At 39.0% G+C, this 21,028-nt stretch overlaps 1 protein-coding gene across 1 annotated transcript in view; it reads right to left on the reverse strand.

The window, feature by feature from the left end:
• LOC110489436 (regulating synaptic membrane exocytosis protein 3-like) overlaps positions 1–21,028 on the reverse strand; it is a 120,811-nt gene that overhangs the window by 70,301 nt on the left and 29,482 nt on the right. The window contains exon 2 of the mRNA XM_036971352.2: positions 424–732. Coding sequence (XP_036827247.1) covers positions 424–703 — 280 coding nt within the window. The 5' untranslated portion in view covers positions 704–732. The remainder of the gene's footprint in view (positions 1–423; positions 733–21,028) is intronic.

Raw genomic sequence — 21,028 nt, forward strand, 5'->3', positions numbered from 1 at the left:
AATGCACGGAGTAAAAAATACACCATTTTCTTCAGTAATGTAGTGAAGGGGAAAAAAAAGGTTGTCAAAAATATAAATAGTAAAATAATGTACAGATACCGCAAGAAAACTACTTAAGTAGTACTTTCAAGTATTTTTTACGTAAGTACTTTACACCAGTGGAGATCATCCGAGGTGGAGTACAAATAACAACCTCGTCCGTTAGAATAATGTATTGTGATGAACCTTGCTGGTTGAGCAACAGGATGCTCCTATCATCTCCACGGCCCCAAAAATGGCCGTCAACAACAACCCCATTTTTTTTTGTTTTACCAAAGTGAAACGGACCTTACTGGTTGAGCAACAGGATGCCCTAAAATGGCTGCTAACAACTAAAAACAACAACATTACATACAATTCAAATGAAACCAAAGTGAAACTGACCTTGCTGGTTGAGCTGCAGAGTGCTCTTGCTCCACTGCGACAGACCCACGATGGCCACCATCTTGGCTCCAAGGCTTGAGCGTCTCTTCTTGTTTCCGGCCAGCGTCCCCACCTCTCCCGGCCGACCGCCACTCCCGGGACTCTTCTCCAGGCTGTACATGGCTCCCGAGATACTGGAGGACCGGACGACGTTCCCTACCACTGCTACCCTCATCCCGGAGAGACCGGACATGCCACCGTGGACGGGACTGGGCACCTCGACAGAGCTGCTAAGCATCATGGCTACTGAGCAGGAGGACAGTCGATGGGCTGGAGGGGGTAGAGAGAGGGGAGAGGGGTTAGATTGAATTGTGAAAGAAGAAGAAGAGGGGTTAGATTGAGTTGGGAGAGAAGAAGAAATGGGGTTAGATTGAGTTGGGAGAGAAGAAGAAGAGGGGTTAGATTGAGTTGGGAGAGAAGAAGAAGAGGGGTTAGATTGAGTTGGGAGAGAAGAAGAAGAGGGGTTAGATTGAGTTGGGAGAGAAGAAGAAGAGGGGTTAGATTGAGTTGGGAGAGAAGAAGAAAATGGCTTAGATTAAGTTGGGAGAGAAGAAGAAGAGGGGTTAGATTGAGTTGGGAGAGAAGAAGAAGAGAGGTTAGATTGAGTTGGGAGAGAAGAAGAAAATGGGTTAGATTGAGTTGGGAGAGAAGAAGAAGAGGGGTTAGATTGAGTTGGGAGAGAGGAAGAAGAGGGGTTAGATTGAGTTGGGAGAGAAGAAGAAGAGGGGTTAGATTGAGTTGGGAGAGAAGAAGAAGAGGGGTTAGATTGAGATGGGAGAGAAGAAGAAGAGGGGTTAGATTGAGTTGGGAGAGAAGAAGAAGAGGGGTTAGATTGAGTTGGGAGAGAAGAAGAAGAGGGGTTAGATTAAGTTGGGAGAGAAGAAGAAGAGGGGTTAGATTGAGTTGGGAGAGAAGAAGAAGAGGGGTTAGATTGAGTTGGGAGAGAAGAAGAAGAGGGGTTAGATTGAGTTGGGAGAGAAGAAGAAGAGGGGTTAGATTGAGTTGGGAGAGAAGAAGAAGAGGGGTTAGATTGAGTTGGGAGAGAAGAAGAAGAGGGGTTAGATTGAGTTGGGAGAGAAGAAGAAGAGGGGTTAGATTGAGTTGGGAGAGAAGAAGAAGAGGGGTTAGATTAAGTTGGGAGAGAAGAAGAAGAGAGGTTAGATTGAGTTGGGAGAGAAGAAGAAGAGGGGTTAGATTGAGTTGGGAGAGAAGAAGAAGAGGGGTTAGATTAAGTTGGGAGAGAAGAAGAAGAGGGGTTAGATTGAGTTGGGAGAGAAGAAGAAGAGGGGTTAGATTGAGTTGGGAGAGAAGAAGAAGAGGGGTTAGATTGAGTTGGGAGAGAAGAAGAAGAGAGGTTAGATTAAGTTGGGAGAGAAGAAGAAGAGGGGTTAGATTGAGTTGGGAGAGAAGAAGAAGAGGGGTTAGATTAAGTTGGGAGAGAAGAAGAAGAGGGGTTAGATTAAGTTGGGAGAGAAGAAGAAGAGGGGTTAGATTGAGTTGGGAGAGAAGAAGAAGAGGGGTTAGATTAAGTTGGGAGAGAAGAAGAAGAGGGGTTAGATTGAGTTGGGAGAGAAGAAGAAGAGGGGTTAGATTGAGTTGGGAGAGAAGAAGAAGAGGGGTTAGATTGAGTTGGGAGAGAAGAAGAAGAGGGGTTAGATTGAGTTGGGAGAGAAGAAGAAGAGGGGTTAGATTGAGTTGGGAGAGAAGAAGAAGAGGGGTTAGATTGAGTTGGGAGAGAAGAAGAAGAGGGGTTAGATTGAGTTGGGAGAGAAGAAGAAGAGGGGTTAGATTAAGTTGGGAGAGAAGAAGAAGAGAGGTTAGATTGAGTTGGGAGAGAAGAAGAAGAGGGGTTAGATTAAGTTGGGAGAGAAGAAGAAGAGGGGTTAGATTAAGTTGGGAGAGAAGAAGAAGAGGGGTTAGATTGAGTTGGGAGAGAAGAAGAAGAGGGGTTAGATTAAGTTGGGAGAGAAGAAGAAGAGGGGTTAGATTGAGTTGGGAGAGAAGAAGAAGAGAGGTTAGATTAAGTTGGGAGAGAAGAAGAAGAGGGGTTAGATTGAGTTGGGAGAGAAGAAGAAGAGGGGTTAGATTGAGTTGGGAGAGAAGAAGAAGAGGGGTTAGATTGAGTTGGGAGAGAAGAAGAAGAGAGGTTAGATTAAGTTGGGAGAGAAGAAGAAGAGGGGTTAGATTGAGTTGGGAGAGAAGAAGAAGAGGGGTTAGATTAAGTTGGGAGAGAAGAAGAAGAGGGGTTAGATTAAGTTGGGAGAGAAGAAGAAGAGGGGTTAGATTGAGTTGGGAGAGAAGAAGAAGAGGGGTTAGATTAAGTTGGGAGAGAAGAAGAAGAGGGGTTAGATTGAGTTGGGAGAGAAGAAGAAGAGGGGTTAGATTGAGTTGGGAGAGAAGAAGAAGAGGGGTTAGATTGAGTTGGGAGAGAAGAAGAAGAGGGGTTAGATTGAGTTGGGAGAGAAGAAGAAGAGGGGTTAGATTGAGTTGGGAGAGAAGAAGAAGAGGGGTTAGATTGAGTTGGGAGAGAAGAAGAAGAGGGGTTAGATTGAGTTGGGAGAGAAGAAGAAGAGGGGTTAGATTAAGTTGGGAGAGAAGAAGAAGAGAGGTTAGATTGAGTTGGGAGAGAAGAAGAAGAGAGGTTAGATTGAGTTGGGAGAGAAGAAGAAGAGAGGTTAGATTGAGTTGGGAGAGAAGAAGAAGAGGGGTTAGATTGAGTTGGGAGAGAAGAAGAAGAGAGGTTAGATTAAGTTGGGAGAGAAGAAGAAGAGAGGTTAGATTGAGTTGGGAGAGAAGAAGAAGAAGAGGGGTTAGATTAAGTTGGGAGAGAAGAAGAAGCGAGGTTAGATTAAGTTGGGAGAGAAGAAGAAGAAGAGGGGTTAGATTAAGTTGGGAGAGAAGAAGAAGAAGAGGGGTTAGATTGAGTTGGGAGAGAAGAAGAAGAGGTGTTAGATTGAGTTGGGAGAGAAGAAGAAGCGAGGTTAGACAGTACACAGTCACGAAAACACACATGAGGTTGGAGACCCATATGGAAAACGCATGTATTATAATATATATACAGTACCAGTCAAAAGTTTGGACACACGTACTGATTCAAGTTTTTATTTATTTTATTTTACTATTTTCTACATTGCAGAATAGTATATGCGTTGCCTCAGATGACCTCCACAATCACCTGACCTCAACCAAATTGAGATGGTTTGGGATGAGTTGGACCACAGAGTGAAGGAAAATCAGCCAACAAGTGCTCAGCATATGTGGGAACTCCTTCAAGACTGTTGGAAAAGCATTCCAGGTGAAGCTGGTTGAGAGAATGCCAAGAGTGTGTAACGCTGTCATCAAGGCAAAGGGTGAGTACTTTGAAGAATCTCAAATATAAAAATATATTTTGATTTGTTTAACACTTTTTTGGTTACTACATGATTCCATATGTGTTATTTCATAGTTTTGATGTCTTCACTATTATTCTACAAAGTAGGAAATAGTAAATATTAAGAAAAACCCTGGAATGAGTAGGTGTGTCCAAACTTTTGACTGGTACTGTGTATGAATTGCACATGTATGTAAAATGCATACTAAAAAAACTATTCAATCAATTTTAGAATAAGGGTATAAAGTAACAAAATGTGGAAAGGGGGTCTGAATACTTTCCAAAGGCGCTGTATGTGAGTAATACATGTATTTAGATATATTGTATGTGAGTAATACATGTATTTAGATGTATTTCTGTATGTATTTGAACTATTTGCTCCCGAGTGGCGCAGCGGTCTAAGGCACTGCATCTTAGTGCAAGAGGTGACACTACAGTCCCTGGTTCGAATCCAGGCTGTATCACATCTGGCCGCGATTGGGAGTCTCATGGGGGGCGCACAATTGGCCCAGCGTCGTCAGGGTTTGGCCGGGGTAGGCCGTCATTGTAAATAAGAATTTGTTCTTATTAACTGACTTGCCTAGTTAAATAAATATATATATATACACATATATATCAATATATCAGGCTTTGGTGTGGGGATGCTGGAGCAGAGGGGAGAGGTTAGGTGTTGGCCCTCAGTTCATATTACAGCAGGTGATATTTCAGCAGGTGGTATTTCAGCAGGTGATATTTCAGCAGGTGATATTTCAGCAGGTGATATTTCAGCAGGTGATATTTCAGCAGGTGGTATTTCAGCAGGTGATATTTCAGCAGGTGATATTTCAGCAGGTGATATTTCAGCAGGTGATATTTCAGCAGGTGATATTTCTGCAGGTGGTATTTCAGCAGGTGGTATTTCAGCAGGTGATATTTCAGCAGGTGGTATTTCAGCAGGTGGTATTTCAGCAGGTGGTATTTCAGCAGGTGGTATTTCAGCAGGTGATATTTCAGCAGGTGATATTTCAGCAGTTCATATTTCAGCAGGTGGTATTTCAACAGTTCATATTTCAGCAGGTGATATTTCAGCAGGTGATATTTCAGCAGGTGGTATTTCAGCAGGTGGTATTTCAGCAGGTGGTATTTCAGCAGGTGATATTTCAGCAGGTGATATTTCAGCAGTTCATATTTCAGCAGTTCATATTTCAGCAGGTGATATTTCAGCAGGTGATATTTCAGCAGGTGGTATTTCAGCAGGTGGTATTTCAGTAGGTGATATTTCAGCAGGTGATATTTCAGCAGTTCATATTTCAGCAGGTGGTATTTCAGCAGGTCATATTTCAGTAGGTGGTATTTCAGCAGGTGGTATTTCAGTAGGTGATATTTCAGCAGGTGATATTTCAGCAGTTCATATTTCAGCAGGTGGTATTTCAGCAGGTCATATTTCAGTAGGTGGTATTTCAGCAGGTGGTATTTCAGTAGGTGATATTTCAGCAGGTGATATTTCAGCAGTTCATATTTCAGCAGGTGGTATTTCAGCAGGTGGTATTTCAGCAGGTGATATTTCAGCAGGTGATATTTCAGCAGGTGGTATTTCAGTAGGTGATATTTCAGCAGGTGGTATTTCAGCAGGTGTTATTTCAGCAGTTCATATTTCAGCAGGTGATATTTCAGCAGGTGGTATTTCAGCAGGTGATATTTCAGCAGTTCATATTTCAGCAGGTGATATTTCAGCAGGTGGTATTTCAGCAGGTGATATTTCAGCAGGTGATATTTCAGCAGGTGATATTTCAGCAGGTGGTATTTCAGCAGGTGTTATTTCAGCAGTTCATATTTCAGCAGGTGATATTTCAGCAGGTGGTATTTCAGCAGGTGATATTTCAGCAGTTCATATTTCAGCAGGTGATATTTCAGCAGGTGGTATTTCAGCAGGTGATATTTCAGCAGGTGGTATTTCAGCAGGTGATATTTCAGTAGCTGTGTAATTGGAAAGGCTCGGGGGTAAAATTTGAAGGATGAGGTAGTTTTACAAAGTCAACAAGACTACATTTATTTATTATGTTTGCTGTCATCAGAAATAATTTCGCTACGTCATCAATAATGTCCCAAACAAACAAACATGGACACACACACAGAGAATATCAATGCAAACTGTTCACATTAGTTAGGGTAGGCACTGAGAGAACACACACACACACACACATACACATACACACACACACATACACATACACACATACACATACACACACACACATACATACACACACACACACATACACACACACACACCCACACATACACACACACACATACACACACACACCCACACACACACACACCAGACAGGAGGTTTTTGAAATGTCAGGCCTGCTGCTGTGGGGTGACCCTGTTGGCTGGTATTTGTCTTCAGTGTTATTTTGAATACTTTTTGTCAGTTTGACCTTAAGAACTGACAGATGATAACCTATAGAGCCAACCGGCACAGTAGGGGGAAGTCCTAGCCTAGGACAAACACACAAACACACACACACACACACACACACACGCACGCACACACATGCACACAGATCAAAACTGTATAGGGTGTTGGCCGCATTCTCGCAGTAACCTTTGAAGATTTTTTCCATATTGTGGTGGTCGCCTGCGAAGTTATTCCCGTGGATCACAAAAAAGCTAAATTAAGACGACACGAGCTGAATGAAATGTAAAAAGGCTTTGAAAAATATAAAAGCAGTGCTCCGTTGACATTTCAGAGAGAAAAGTTTGTTTTTCTGAGAAATCTTCAAAAAAATAACAGGATTTTAGGGGATTCAATTAGATTTTTTTTCCTCAACATTTTCAAAGTGAAAGAAAGTTATAGAAAACACTTTGCTGAAGCACCTTTGGCTGTCATTACTGTAAACCCTTACTGTAAACCATTACTGTAAACCCTTACTGTAAACCATTACTGTAAACCCTTACTGTAAACCCTTACTGTAAAACCATAATGTAAACCATTACTGTAAACCCATACTGTAAATCATTACTGTAAACCCATACTGTAAACCATTACTGTAAACCCTTACTGTAAAACCATATTGTAAACCATTACTGTAAACCCTTACTCTAAAACCATATTGTAAACCATTACTGTAAACCCTTACTGTAAACCCATACTGTAAACCCTTACTGTAAAACCTTACTGTAAAACCATTTTCAATAAGATTCTACCAACTTCTCATAGGGCAACATACACTGAGTGTAGAAAACATTAAAGACACCTGCCGTTTGAATGAAAGGCTGACCAGCTAAATCCAGGTGAAAGCTATTGGTTCTTAAGGTGTCCCTGGAGGTTGGTATACTCAGTGTACATCTTACCTCTATATTGTTATATTTCCTCTGGATTCTAGAAGAAAGATGACGAGCTCAACAGTGAGCCTGTCAGTAAACATTCATTCCCGCACAGCATCCAGCCTAGCTGACACAATGCAATTTTCATGATTGTTTGGGGGTCAACTTTTTTTTCTCCTCAGGCCTCCATGGTTTGGGTGGTATCTTCATGCGGTCCTTTTCTCATCCCGGGATTTACAGTATTACCGGTTTAGAACACAAGTGGGCACCAAAAAACATACACAAAAAAATAAAAACATTGGGTGTCTATTACCAGAAGTAATAAGGAACTGGCATGGCGTTCTGCTAGCTAAATATGCTAACGAGCTCAAACGAAAATCAACTAGTTATACAAAGACAAGCAGTCCAGCTCATGAAGAAATATCTTGCTGCGTTTTGAAAACACAGATTTAAAAGGCTTTTTATTGTCATTTCTGCTTGGCATCAGACACATTTTATGCTTCATTTGCACTTCTAGCCTCGGATGAGAATTCACAAATGGCCAGACACCCCTCAGACTGATGTGTAGCTGCTTTTCTCAGGTACTTTTCTTGGTCTAGCCAGCCTATATTTTCACCAGTAAAATGCAATACTAACTTTTAAACAAAACATTAGGAAATGTACTGTAACTGGCTAAATTCTTTCTATGAAAAGCCTAAACATTAGAAATATGACGGGCATGCATCGTTGTTTTTTTTCCCCAAAACTTTTTCATTGTAAAAGCTCATGCACTTCTGTTGTCACCTGATAAAAATGAAGCTGTTTCCTGCTGAATGTGTTGCGCAAATGTATTTTCTGTGAAGGAAAACTAAAAAGATGCTCGTCCCTGATCACTCTATGGAAGCAAAAAACACAACAACAACAAAAAACATGGTTGACTTTCAATATAAAATGTGACCCCTTGTCAACACACAGCTGGACTCCCCTGCTCCTGTCTTTCTCCCGCTGTGCTATTTAACAAACCAACACGTGACTGGCTGAACTGTGCTGAGGAACTAAGTGGAAGATAAGGTGAAATGAAGACCGGGTAAAAACGCCAATACCTTTTGTATCCCATCCCATCCTCTCCTCTCCTCTCCCCTCCTCTCCTCTCCTCTCCTCTACCATCCTTCCTCTCCACTCCTATACCATCCTCTCCTCTCCTCTATTCTTCCTCTCCTCTCCTCTCCTCTCCTCTCCTCTCCTCTCCTCTCCTCTCCTCTCCTCTCCTCTCCTCTCCTCTACCATCCTATCCTCTACCATCCTCTCCTCTCCCATCCTCTCCTCTCCTCTACCATCCTCTCCTCTCCCATCCTCTCCTCTCCTCTACCATCCTCTCCTCTCCCATCCTCTCCCCTCCTCTCCTCTCCTCTCCTCTCCTCTCCCATACTCTCCTCTCCTCTACCATCCTCTCCTCTCCCATCCTCTCCTCTCCTCTACCATCCTTCCTCTCCTCTACCATCCTTCCTCTCCACTCCTCTACCATCCTCTCCTCTCCTCTATTCTTCCTCTCCTCTACTCTCCTCCCCTCTCCCATCCTCTATCCTCTCATCTCTCCTCTACTATCCTCTCCTCTACCATCCTCCCCTCTCCCATCCTCTATTCTTCCTCTCCTCTCCTCTCCCATCCTCTCCTCTCTTCTACCATCCTCTCCTCTCCCATCCTCTCCTCTCCTCTACCATCCTCTCCCTCTTCTCTGTTTATTTGTTTGTCTATTCACACATACTGACTGCTGTATTCAGCAAAGCTAAGCAATAAATATCACACTGCTCAACGTTTCAGGGTTATACTCACGTGTTTCACATGCAATCGCACATGCACATGCACAATAGCTGCAGTAGTGTTTTCGAGTCAGAATATAGAGAATATAGAGGAACAACAGTGTTGTTGAGACAGAATATAGAGGTACAACAGTGTTGTTGAGACAGAATATAGAGAATATAGAGGTGCAACAGTGTTGTTGAGTCAGAATATAGAGGTACAACAGTGTTGTTGAGTCAGAATATAGAGGTGCAACAGTGTTGTTGAGTCAGAATATAGAGAATATAGAGGTGCAACAGTGTTGTTGAGTCAGAATATAGAGGTACAACAGTGTTGTTGAGTCAGAATATAGAGGTACAACAGTGTTGTTGAGTCAGAATATAGAGAATATAGAGGTGCAACAGTGTTGTTGAGTCAGAATATAGAGAATATAGAGGTGCAATAGTGTTGTTGAGTCAGAATATAGAGGTACAACAGTGTTGTTGAGTCAGAATATAGAGGTACAACAGTGTTGTTGAGTCAGAATATAGAGAATATAGAGGTACAACAGTGTTGTTGAGTCAGAATATAGAGGTACAACAGTGTTGTTGAGTCAGAATATAGAGAATATAGAGGTACAACAGTGTTGTTGAGTCAGAATATAGAGGTACAACAGTGTTGTTGAGTCAGAATATAGAGGTACAACAGTGTTGTTGAGTCAGAATATAGAAAATATAGAGGTACAACAGTGTTGTTGAGTCAGAATATAGAGCATATAGAGGTACAACAGTGTTGTTGAGTCAGAATATAGAGGTACAACAGTGTTGTTGAGTCAGAATATAGAGAATATAGAGGTACAACAGTGTTGTTGAGTCAGAATATAGAGGTACAACAGTGTTGTTGAGTCAGAATATAGAGGTACAACAGTGTTGTTGAGTCAGAATATAGAAAATATAGAGGTACAACAGTGTTGTTGAGTCAGAATATAGAGGAACAACAGTGTTGTTGAGTCAGAATATAGAGGTACAACAGTGTTGTTGAGTCAGAATATAGAGGTACAACAGTGTTGTTGAGTCAGAATATAGAGGTACAACAGTGTTGTTGAGTCAGAATATAGAGGTACAACAGTGTTGTTGAGTCAGAATATAGAGGAACAACATTGTTGTTGAGTCAGAATATAGAGAATATAGAGGTACAACAGTGTTGTTGAGTCAGAATATAGAGGTACAACAGTGTTGTTGAGTCAGAATATAGAGGTACAACAGTGTTGTTGAGTCAGAATATAGAAAATATAGAGGTACAACAGTGTTGTTGAGTCAGAATATAGAGGAACAACATTGTTGTTGAGTCAGAATATAGAGAATATAGAGGTACAACAGTGTTGTTGAGTCAGAATATAGAGGTACAACAGTGTTGTTGAGTCAGAATATAGAGAATATAGAGGACCAACAGTGTTGTTGAGTCAGAATATAGAGGTACAACAGTGTTGTTGAGTCAGAATATAGAGGTACAACAGTGTTGTTGAGTCAGAATATAGAGGTACAAAAGTGTTGTTGAGTCAGAATATAGAGGTACAACAGTGTTGTTGAGTCAGAATATAGAGGTACAACAGTGTTGTTGAGTCAGAATATAGAGGTACAACAGTGTTGTTGAGTCAGAATATAGAGAATATAGAGGTACAACAGTGTTGTTGAGTCAGAATATAGAGAATATAGAGGTACAACAGTGTTGTTGAGTCAGAATATAGAGGACAACAGTGTTGTTGAGTCAGAATATAGAGAATATAGAGGTACAACAGTGTTGTTGAGTCAGAATATAGAGGTACAACAGTGTTGTTGAGTCAGAATATAGAGGTACAACAGTGTTGTTGAGTCAGAATATAGAAGTACAACAGTGTTGTTGAGTCAGAATATAGAGGTACAAAAGTGTTGTTGAGTCAGAATATAGAGGTACAACAGTGTTGTTGAGTCAGAATATAGAGGTACAACAGTGTTGTTGAGTCAGAATATAGAGGTACAACAGTGTTGTTGAGTCAGAATATAGAAGTACAACAGTGTTGTTGAGTCAGAATATAGAGGTACAACAGTGTTGTTGAGACAGAATATAGAAGTACAACAGTGTTGTTGAGTCAGAATATAGAGGTACAACAGTGTTGTTGAGTCAGAATATAGAGGTACAACAGTGTTGTTGAGTCAGAATATAGAGGTACAACAGTGTTGTTGAGTCAGAATATAGAGGTACAACAGTGTTGTTGAGTCAGAATATAGAAGTACAACAGTGTTGTTGAGTCAGAATATAGAGGTACAACAGTGTTGTTGAGTCAGAATATAGAAGTACAACAGTGTTGTTGAGTCAGAATATAGAGGTACAACAGTGTTGTTGAGTCAGAATATAGAGGTACAACAGTGTTGTTGAGTCAGAATATAGAGGTACAACAGTGTTGTTGAGTCAGAATATAGAAGTACAACAGTGTTGTTGAGTCAGAATATAGAGGTACAACAGTGTTGTTGAGACAGAATATAGAGGTACAACAGTGTTGTTGAGTCAGAATATAGAGGTACAACAGTGTTGTTGAGTCAGAATATAGAGGTACAACAGTGTTGTTGAGTCAGAATATAGAGGTACAACAGTGTTGTTGAGTCAGAATATAGAAGTACAACAGTGTTGTTGAGTCAGAATATAGAGGTACAACAGTGTTGTTGAGACAGAATATAGATGTACAACAGTGTTGTTGAGTCAGAATATAGAGGTACAACAGTGTTGTTGAGTCAGAATATAGAGAATATAGAGGTACAACAGTGTTGTTGAGTCAGAATATAGAGAATATAGAGGTACAACAGTGTTGTTGAGACAGAATATAGAGAATATAGAGGTGCAACAGTGTTGTTGAGTCAGAATATAGAGGTACAACAGTGTTGTTGAGTCAGAATATAGAGGTGCAACTGTGTTGTTGAGTCAGAATATAGAGAATATAGAGGTGCAACAGTGTTGTTGAGTCAGAATATAGAGGTACAACAGTGTTGTTGAGTCAGAATATAGAGGAACAACAGTGTTGTTGAGTCAGAATATAGAGGTACAACAGTGTTGTTGAGTCAGAATATAGAGAATATAGAGGTGCAACAGTGTTGTTGAGTCAGAATATAGAGAATATAGAGGTGCAATAGTGTTGTTGAGTCAGAATATAGAGGTACAACAGTGTTGTTGAGTCAGAATATAGAGGTACAACAGTGTTGTTGAGTCAGAATATAGAGAATATAGAGGTACAACAGTGTTGTTGAGTCAGAATATAGAGGTCCAACAGTGTTGTTGAGTCAGAATATAGAGAATATAGAGGTGCAACAGTGTTGTTGAGTCAGAATATAGAGAATATAGAGGTGCAATAGTGTTGTTGAGTCAGAATATAGAGGTACAACAGTGTTGTTGAGTCAGAATATAGAGGAACAACAGTGTTGTTGAGTCAGAATATAGAGGTACAACAGTGTTGTTGAGTCAGAATATAGAGAATATAGAGGTGCAACAGTGTTGTTGAGTCAGAATATAGAGAATATAGAGGTGCAATAGTGTTGTTGAGTCAGAATATAGAGGTACAACAGTGTTGTTGAGTCAGAATATAGAGGTACAACAGTGTTGTTGAGTCAGAATATAGAGAATATAGAGGTACAACAGTGTTGTTGAGTCAGAATATAGAGAATATAGAGGTACAACAGTGTTGTTGAGTCAGAATATAGAGGTACAACAGTGTTGTTGAGTCAGAATATAGAAAATATAGAGGTCCAACAGTGTTGTTGAGTCAGAATATAGAGGTACAACAGTGTTGTTGAGTCAGAATATAGAGGTACAACAGTGTTGTTGAGTCAGAATATAGAGGTACAACAGTGTTGTTGAGTCAGAATATAGAGGACCAACAGTGTTGTTGAGTCAGAATATAGAGAATATAGAGGTACAACAGTGTTGTTGAGTCAGAATATAGAGGTACAACAGTGTTGTTGAGTCAGAATATAGAAAATATAGAGGTACAACAGTGTTGTTGAGTCAGAATATAGAGGAACAACAGTGTTGTTGAGTCAGAATATAGAGAATATAGAGGTACAACAGTGTTGTTGAGTCAGAATATAGAGGTACAACAGTGTTGTTGAGTCAGAATATAGAGGTACAACAGTGTTGTTGAGTCAGAATATAGAAAATATAGAGGTGCAACAGTGTTGTTGAGTCAGAATATAGAGAATATAGAGGTGCAATAGTGTTGTTGAGTCAGAATATAGAGGTACAACAGTGTTGTTGAGTCAGAATATAAAGGAACAACATTGTTGTTGAGTCAGAATATAGAGAATATAGAGGTACAACAGTGTTGTTGAGTCAGAATATAGAGGTACAACAGTGTTGTTGAGTCAGAATATAGAGGTACAACAGTGTTGTTGAGTCAGAATATAGAGGACCAACAGTGTTGTTGAGTCAGAATATAGAGGTACAACAGTGTTGTTGAGTCAGAATATAGAGGTACAACAGTGTTGTTGAGTCAGAATATAGAGGTACAACAGTGTTGTTGAGTCAGAATATAGAGGTACAACAGTGTTGTTGAGTCAGAATATAGAGGTACAACAGTGTTGTTGAGTCAGAATATAGAGAATATAGAGGTACAACAGTGTTGTTGAGTCAGAATATAGAGAATATAGAGGTACAACAGTGTTGTTGAGTCAGAATATAGAGGACAACAGTGTTGTTGAGTCAGAATATAGAGAATATAGAGGTACAACAGTGTTGTTGAGTCAGAATATAGAGGTACAACAGTGTTGTTGAGTCAGAATATAGAGGTACAACAGTGTTGTTGAGTCAGAATATAGAGGTACAACAGTGTTGTTGAGTCAGAATATAGAGGTACAACAGTGTTGTTGAGTCAGAATATAGAGGTACAACAGTGTTGTTGAGTCAGAATATAGAGAATATAGAGGTACAACAGTGTTGTTGAGTCAGAATATAGAGAATATAGAGGTACAACAGTGTTGTTGAGTCAGAATATAGAGGACAACAGTGTTGTTGAGTCAGAATATAGAGAATATAGAGGTACAACAGTGTTGTTGAGTCAGAATATAGAGGTACAACAGTGTTGTTGAGTCAGAATATAGAGGTACAACAGTGTTGTTGAGTCAGAATATAGAGGTACAACAGTGTTGTTGAGTCAGAATATAGAGGAACAACAGTGTTGTTGAGTCAGAATATAGAGGTACAACAGTGTTGTTGAGTCAGAATATAGAGAATATAGAGGTGCAACAGTGTTGTTGAGTCAGAATATAGAGAATATAGAGGTGCAATAGTGTTGTTGAGTCAGAATATAGAGGTACAACAGTGTTGTTGAGTCAGAATATAGAGGTACAACAGTGTTGTTGAGTCAGAATATAGAGAATATAGAGGTACAACAGTGTTGTTGAGTCAGAATATAGAGGTCCAACAGTGTTGTTGAGTCAGAATATAGAAAATATAGAGGTACAACAGTGTTGTTGAGTCAGAATATAGAGAATATAGAGGTACAACAGTGTTGTTGAGTCAGAATATAGAGGTACAACAGTGTTGTTGAGTCAGAATATAGAAAATATAGAGGTCCAACAGTGTTGTTGAGTCAGAATATAGAGGTACAACAGTGTTGTTGAGTCAGAATATAGAGGTACAACAGTGTTGTTGAGTCAGAATATAGAGGTACAACAGTGTTGTTGAGTCAGAATATAGAGGACCAACAGTGTTGTTGAGTCAGAATATAGAGAATATAGAGGTACAACAGTGTTGTTGAGTCAGAATATAGAGGTACAACAGTGTTGTTGAGTCAGAATATAGAAAATATAGAGGTACAACAGTGTTGTTGAGTCAGAATATAGAGGAACAACAGTGTTGTTGAGTCAGAATATAGAGAATATAGAGGTACAACAGTGTTGTTGAGTCAGAATATAGAGGTACAACAGTGTTGTTGAGTCAGAATATAGAGGTACAACAGTGTTGTTGAGTCAGAATATAGAAAATATAGAGGTGCAACAGTGTTGTTGAGTCAGAATATAGAGAATATAGAGGTGCAATAGTGTTGTTGAGTCAGAATATAGAGGTACAACAGTGTTGTTGAGTCAGAATATAAAGGAACAACATTGTTGTTGAGTCAGAATATAGAGAATATAGAGGTACAACAGTGTTGTTGAGTCAGAATATAGAGGTACAACAGTGTTGTTGAGTCAGAATATAGAGGTACAACAGTGTTGTTGAGTCAGAATATAGAGGACCAACAGTGTTGTTGAGTCAGAATATAGAGGTACAACAGTGTTGTTGAGTCAGAATATAGAGGTACAACAGTGTTGTTGAGTCAGAATATAGAGGTACAACAGTGTTGTTGAGTCAGAATATAGAGGTACAACAGTGTTGTTGAGTCAGAATATAGAGGTACAACAGTGTTGTTGAGTCAGAATATAGAGAATATAGAGGTACAACAGTGTTGTTGAGTCAGAATATAGAGAATATAGAGGTACAACAGTGTTGTTGAGTCAGAATATAGAGGACAACAGTGTTGTTGAGTCAGAATATAGAGAATATAGAGGTACAACAGTGTTGTTGAGTCAGAATATAGAGGTACAACAGTGTTGTTGAGTCAGAATATAGAGGTACAACAGTGTTGTTGAGTCAGAATATAGAAGTACAACAGTGTTGTTGAGTCAGAATATAGAGGTACAAAAGTGTTGTTGAGTCAGAATATAGAGGTACAACAGTGTTGTTGAGTCAGAATATAGAGGTACAACAGTGTTGTTGAGTCAGAATATAGAGGTACAACAGTGTTGTTGAGTCAGAATATAGAAGTACAACAGTGTTGTTGAGTCAGAATATAGAGGTACAACAGTGTTGTTGAGACAGAATATAGAAGTACAACAGTGTTGTTGAGTCAGAATATAGAGGTACAACAGTGTTGTTGAGTCAGAATATAGAGGTACAACAGTGTTGTTGAGTCAGAATATAGAGGTACAACAGTGTTGTTGAGTCAGAATATAGAGGTACAACAGTGTTGTTGAGTCAGAATATAGAAGTACAACAGTGTTGTTGAGTCAGAATATAGAGGTACAACAGTGTTGTTGAGTCAGAATATAGAAGTACAACAGTGTTGTTGAGTCAGAATATAGAGGTACAACAGTGTTGTTGAGTCAGAATATAGAGGTACAACAGTGTTGTTGAGTCAGAATATAGAGGTACAACAGTGTTGTTGAGTCAGAATATAGAAGTACAACAGTGTTGTTGAGTCAGAATATAGAGGTACAACAGTGTTGTTGAGACAGAATATAGAGGTACAACAGTGTTGTTGAATCAGAATATAGAGGTACAACAGTGTTGTTGAGTCAGAATATAGAGGTACAACAGTGTTGTTGAGTCAGAATATAGAGGTACAACAGTGTTGTTGAGTCAGAATATAGAGGTACAACAGTGTTGTTGAGTCAGAATATAGAGGTACAACAGTGTTGTTGAGTCAGAATATAGAGGTACAACAGTGTTGTTGAGTCAGAATATAGAAGTACAACAGTGTTGTTGAGTCAGAATATAGAGGTACAAAAGTGTTGTTGAGTCAGAATATAGAGGTACAACAGTGTTGTTGAGTCAGAATATAGAGGTACAACAGTGTTGTTGAGTCAGAATATAGAGGTACAACAGTGTTGTTGAGTCAGAATATAGAAGTACAACAGTGTTGTTGAGTCAGAATATAGAGGTACAACAGTGTTGTTGAGACAGAATATAGAAGTACAACAGTGTTGTTGAGTCAGAATATAGAGGTACAACAGTGTTGTTGAGTCAGAATATAGAAGTACAACAGTGTTGTTGAGTCAGAATATAGAGGTACAACAGTGTTGTTGAGACAGAATATAGAAGTACAACAGTGTTGTTGAGTCAGAATATAGAGGTACAACAGTGTTGTTGAGTCAGAATATAGAGGTACAACAGTGTTGTTGAGTCAGAATATAGAGGTACAACAGTGTTGTTGAGTCAGAATATAGAGGTACAACAGTGTTGTTGAGTCAGAATATAGAAGTACAACAGTGTTGTTGAGTCAGAATATAGAGGTACAACAGTGTTGTTGAGTCAGAATATAGAAGTACAACAGTGTTGTTGAGTCAGAATATAGAGTTACAACAGTGTTGTTGAGTCAGAATATAGAGGTACAACAGTGTTGTTGAGTCAGAATATAGAGGTACAACAGTGTTGTTGAGTCAGAATATAGAAGTACAACAGTGTTGTTGAGTCAGAATATAGAGGTACAACAGTGTTGTTGAGACAGAATATAGAGGTACAACAGTGTTGTTGAGTCAGAATATAGAGGTACAACAGTGTTGTTGAGTCAGAATATAGAGGTACAACAGTGTTGTTGAGTCAGAATATAGAGGTACAACAGTGTTGTTGAGTCAGAATATAGAAGTACAACAGTGTTGTTGAGTCAGAATATAGAGGTACAACAGTGTTGTTGAGACAGAATATAGATGTACAACAGTGTTGTTGAGTCAGAATATAGAGGTACAACAGTGTTGTTGAGTCAGAATATAGAGGACCAACAGTGTTGTTGAGTCAGAATATAGAGGTACAACAGTGTTGTTGAGTCAGAATATAGAGAATATAGAGGTACAACAGTGTTGTTGAGTCAGAATATAGAGAATATAGAGGTACAACAGTGTTGTTGAGACAGAATATAGAGAATATAGAGGTGCAACAGTGTTGTTGAGTCAGAATATAGAGGTACAACAGTGTTGTTGAGTCAGAATATAGAGGTGCAACTGTGTTGTTGAGTCAGAATATAGAGAATATAGAGGTGCAACAGTGTTGTTGAGTCAGAATATAGAGGTACAACAGTGTTGTTGAGTCAGAATATAGAGGAACAACAGTGTTGTTGAGTCAGAATATAGAGGTACAACAGTGTTGTTGAGTCAGAATATAGAGAATATAGAGGTGCAACAGTGTTGTTGAGTCAGAATATAGAGAATATAGAGGTGCAATAGTGTTGTTGAGTCAGAATATAGAGGTACAACAGTGTTGTTGAGTCAGAATATAGAGGTACAACAGTGTTGTTGAGTCAGAATATAGAGAATATAGAGGTACAACAGTGTTGTTGAGTCAGAATATAGAGGTCCAACAGTGTTGTTGAGTCAGAATATAGAAAATATAGAGGTACAACAGTGTTGTTGAGTCAGAATATAGAGAATATAGAGGTACAACAGTGTTGTTGAGTCAGAATATAGAGGTACAACAGTGTTGTTGAGTCAGAATATAGAAAATATAGAGGTCCAACAGTGTTGTTGAGTCAGAATATAGAGGTACAACAGTGTTGTTGAGTCAGAATATAGAGGTACAACAGTGTTGTTGAGTCAGAATATAGAGGTACAACAGTGTTGTTGAGTCAGAATATAGAGGTACAACAGTGTTGTTGAGTCAGAATATAGAGAATATAGAGGTACAACAGTGTTGTTGAGTCAGAATATAGAGGTACAACAGTGTTGTTGAGTCAGAATATAGAAAATATAGAGGTACAACAGTGTTGTTGAGTCAGAATATAGAGGAACAACAGTGTTGTTGAGTCAGAATATAGAGAATATAGAGGTACAACAGTGTTGTTGAGTCAGAATATAGAGGTACAACAGTGTTGTTGAGTCAGAATATAGAGGTACAACAGTGTTGTTGAGTCAGAATATAGAAAATATAGAGGTGCAACAGTGTTGTTGAGTCAGAATATGGAGAATATAGAGGTGCAATAGTGTTGTTGAGTCAGAATATAGAGGTACAACAGTGTTGTTGAGTCAGAATATAGAGGAACAACATTGTTGTTGAGTCAGAATATAGAGAATATAGAGGTACAACAGTGTTGTTGAGTCAGAATATAGAGGTACAACAGTGTTGTTGAGTCAGAATATAGAGGTACAACAGTGTTGTTGAGTCAGAATATATAGGACCAACAGTGTTGTTGAGTCAGAATATAGAGGTACAACAGTGTTGTTGAGTCAGAATATAGAGGTACAACAGTGTTGTTGAGTCAGAATATAGAGGTACAACAGTGTTGTTGAGTCAGAATATAGAGGTACAACAGTGTTGTTGAGTCAGAATATAGAGGTACAACAGTGTTGTTGAGTCAGAATATAGAGAATATAGAGGTACAACAGTGTTGTTGAGTCAGAATATAGAGAATATAGAGGTACAACAGTGTTGTTGAGTCAGAATATAGAGGACAACAGTGTTGTTGAGTCAGAATATAGAGAATATAGAGGTACAACAGTGTTGTTGAGTCAGAATATAGAGGTACAACAGTGTTGTTGAGTCAGAATATAGAGGTACAACAGTGTTGTTGAGTCAGAATATAGAAGTACAACAGTGTTGTTGAGTCAGAATATAGAGGTACAAAAGTGTTGTTGAGTCAGAATATAGAGGTACAACAGTGTTGTTGAGTCAGAATATAGAGGTACAACAGTGTTGTTGAGTCAGAATATAGAGGTACAACAGTGTTGTTGAGTCAGAATATAGAAGTACAACAGTGTTGTTGAGTCAGAATATAGAGGTACAACAGTGTTGTTGAGACAGAATATAGAAGTACAACAGTGTTGTTGAGTCAGAATATAGAGGTACAACAGTGTTGTTGAGTCAGAATATAGAGGTACAACAGTGTTGTTGAGTCAGAATATAGAGGTACAACAGTGTTGTTGAGTCAGAATATAGAGGTACAACAGTGTTGTTGAGTCAGAATATAGAAGTACAACAGTGTTGTTGAGTCAGAATATAGAGGTACAACAGTGTTGTTGAGTCAGAATATAGAAGTACAACAGTGTTGTTGAGTCAGAATATAGAGGTACAACAGTGTTGTTGAGTCAGAATATAGAGGTACAACAGTGTTGTTGAGTCAGAATATAGAGGTACAACAGTGTTGTTGAGTCAGAATATAGAAGTACAACAGTGTTGTTGAGTCAGAATATAGAGGTACAACAGTGTTGTTGAGACAGAATATAGAGGTACAACAGTGTTGTTGAGTCAGAATATAGAGGTACAACAGTGTTGTTGAGTCAGAATATAGAGGTACAACAGTGTTGTTGAGTCAGAATATAGAGGTACAACAGTGTTGTTGAGTCAGAATATAGAAGTACAACAGTGTTGTTGAGTCAGAATATAGAGGTACAACAGTGTTGTTGAGACAGAATATAGATGTACAACAGTGTTGTTGAGTCAGAATATAGAGGTACAACAGTGTTGTTGAGTCAGAATATAGAGGACCAACAGTGTTGTTGAGTCAGAATATAGAGAATATAGAGGTACAACAGTGTTGTTGAGTCAGAATATAGAGGTACAACAGTGTTGTTGAGTCAGAATATAGAGAATATAGAGGTACAACAGTGTTGTTGAGTCAGAATATAGAGGAACAACAGTGTTGTTGAGTCAGAATATAGAGGTACAACAGTGTTGTTGAGTCAGAATATAGAGAATATAGAGGTACAACAGTGTTGTTGAGACAGAATATAGAGGTACAACAGTGTTGTTGAGTCAGAATATAGAAGTACAACAGTGTTGTTGAGTCAGAATATAGAGGTACAAAAGTGTTGTTGAGTCAGAATATAGAGGTACAACAGTGTTGTTGAGTCAGAATATAGAGGTACAACAGTGTTGTTGAGTCAGAATATAGAGGTACAACAGTGTTGTTGAGTCAGAATATAGAAGTACAACAGTGTTGTTGAGTCAGAATATAGAGGTACAACAGTGTTGTTGAGACAGAATATAGAAGTACAACAGTGTTGTTGAGTCAGAATATAGAGGTACAACAGTGTTGTTGAGTCAGAATATAGAGGTACAACAGTGTTGTTGAGTCAGAATATAGAGGTACAACAGTGTTGTTGAGTCAGAATATAGAGGTACAACAGTGTTGTTGAGTCAGAATATAGAAGTACAACAGTGTTGTTGAGTCAGAATATAGAGGTACAACAGTGTTGTTGAGTCAGAATATAGAAGTACAACAGTGTTGTTGAGTCAGAATATAGAGGTACAACAGTGTTGTTGAGTCAGAATATAGAGGTACAACAGTGTTGTTGAGTCAGAATATAGAGGTACAACAGTGTTGTTGAGTCAGAATATAGAAGTACAACAGTGTTG

The sequence above is a fragment of the Oncorhynchus mykiss genome, chromosome 30, assembly GCF_057628025.1.
Source record: "Oncorhynchus mykiss isolate SJ-2025 chromosome 30, ASM5762802v1, whole genome shotgun sequence".
NCBI lineage: Eukaryota > Metazoa > Chordata > Actinopteri > Salmoniformes > Salmonidae > Oncorhynchus > Oncorhynchus mykiss.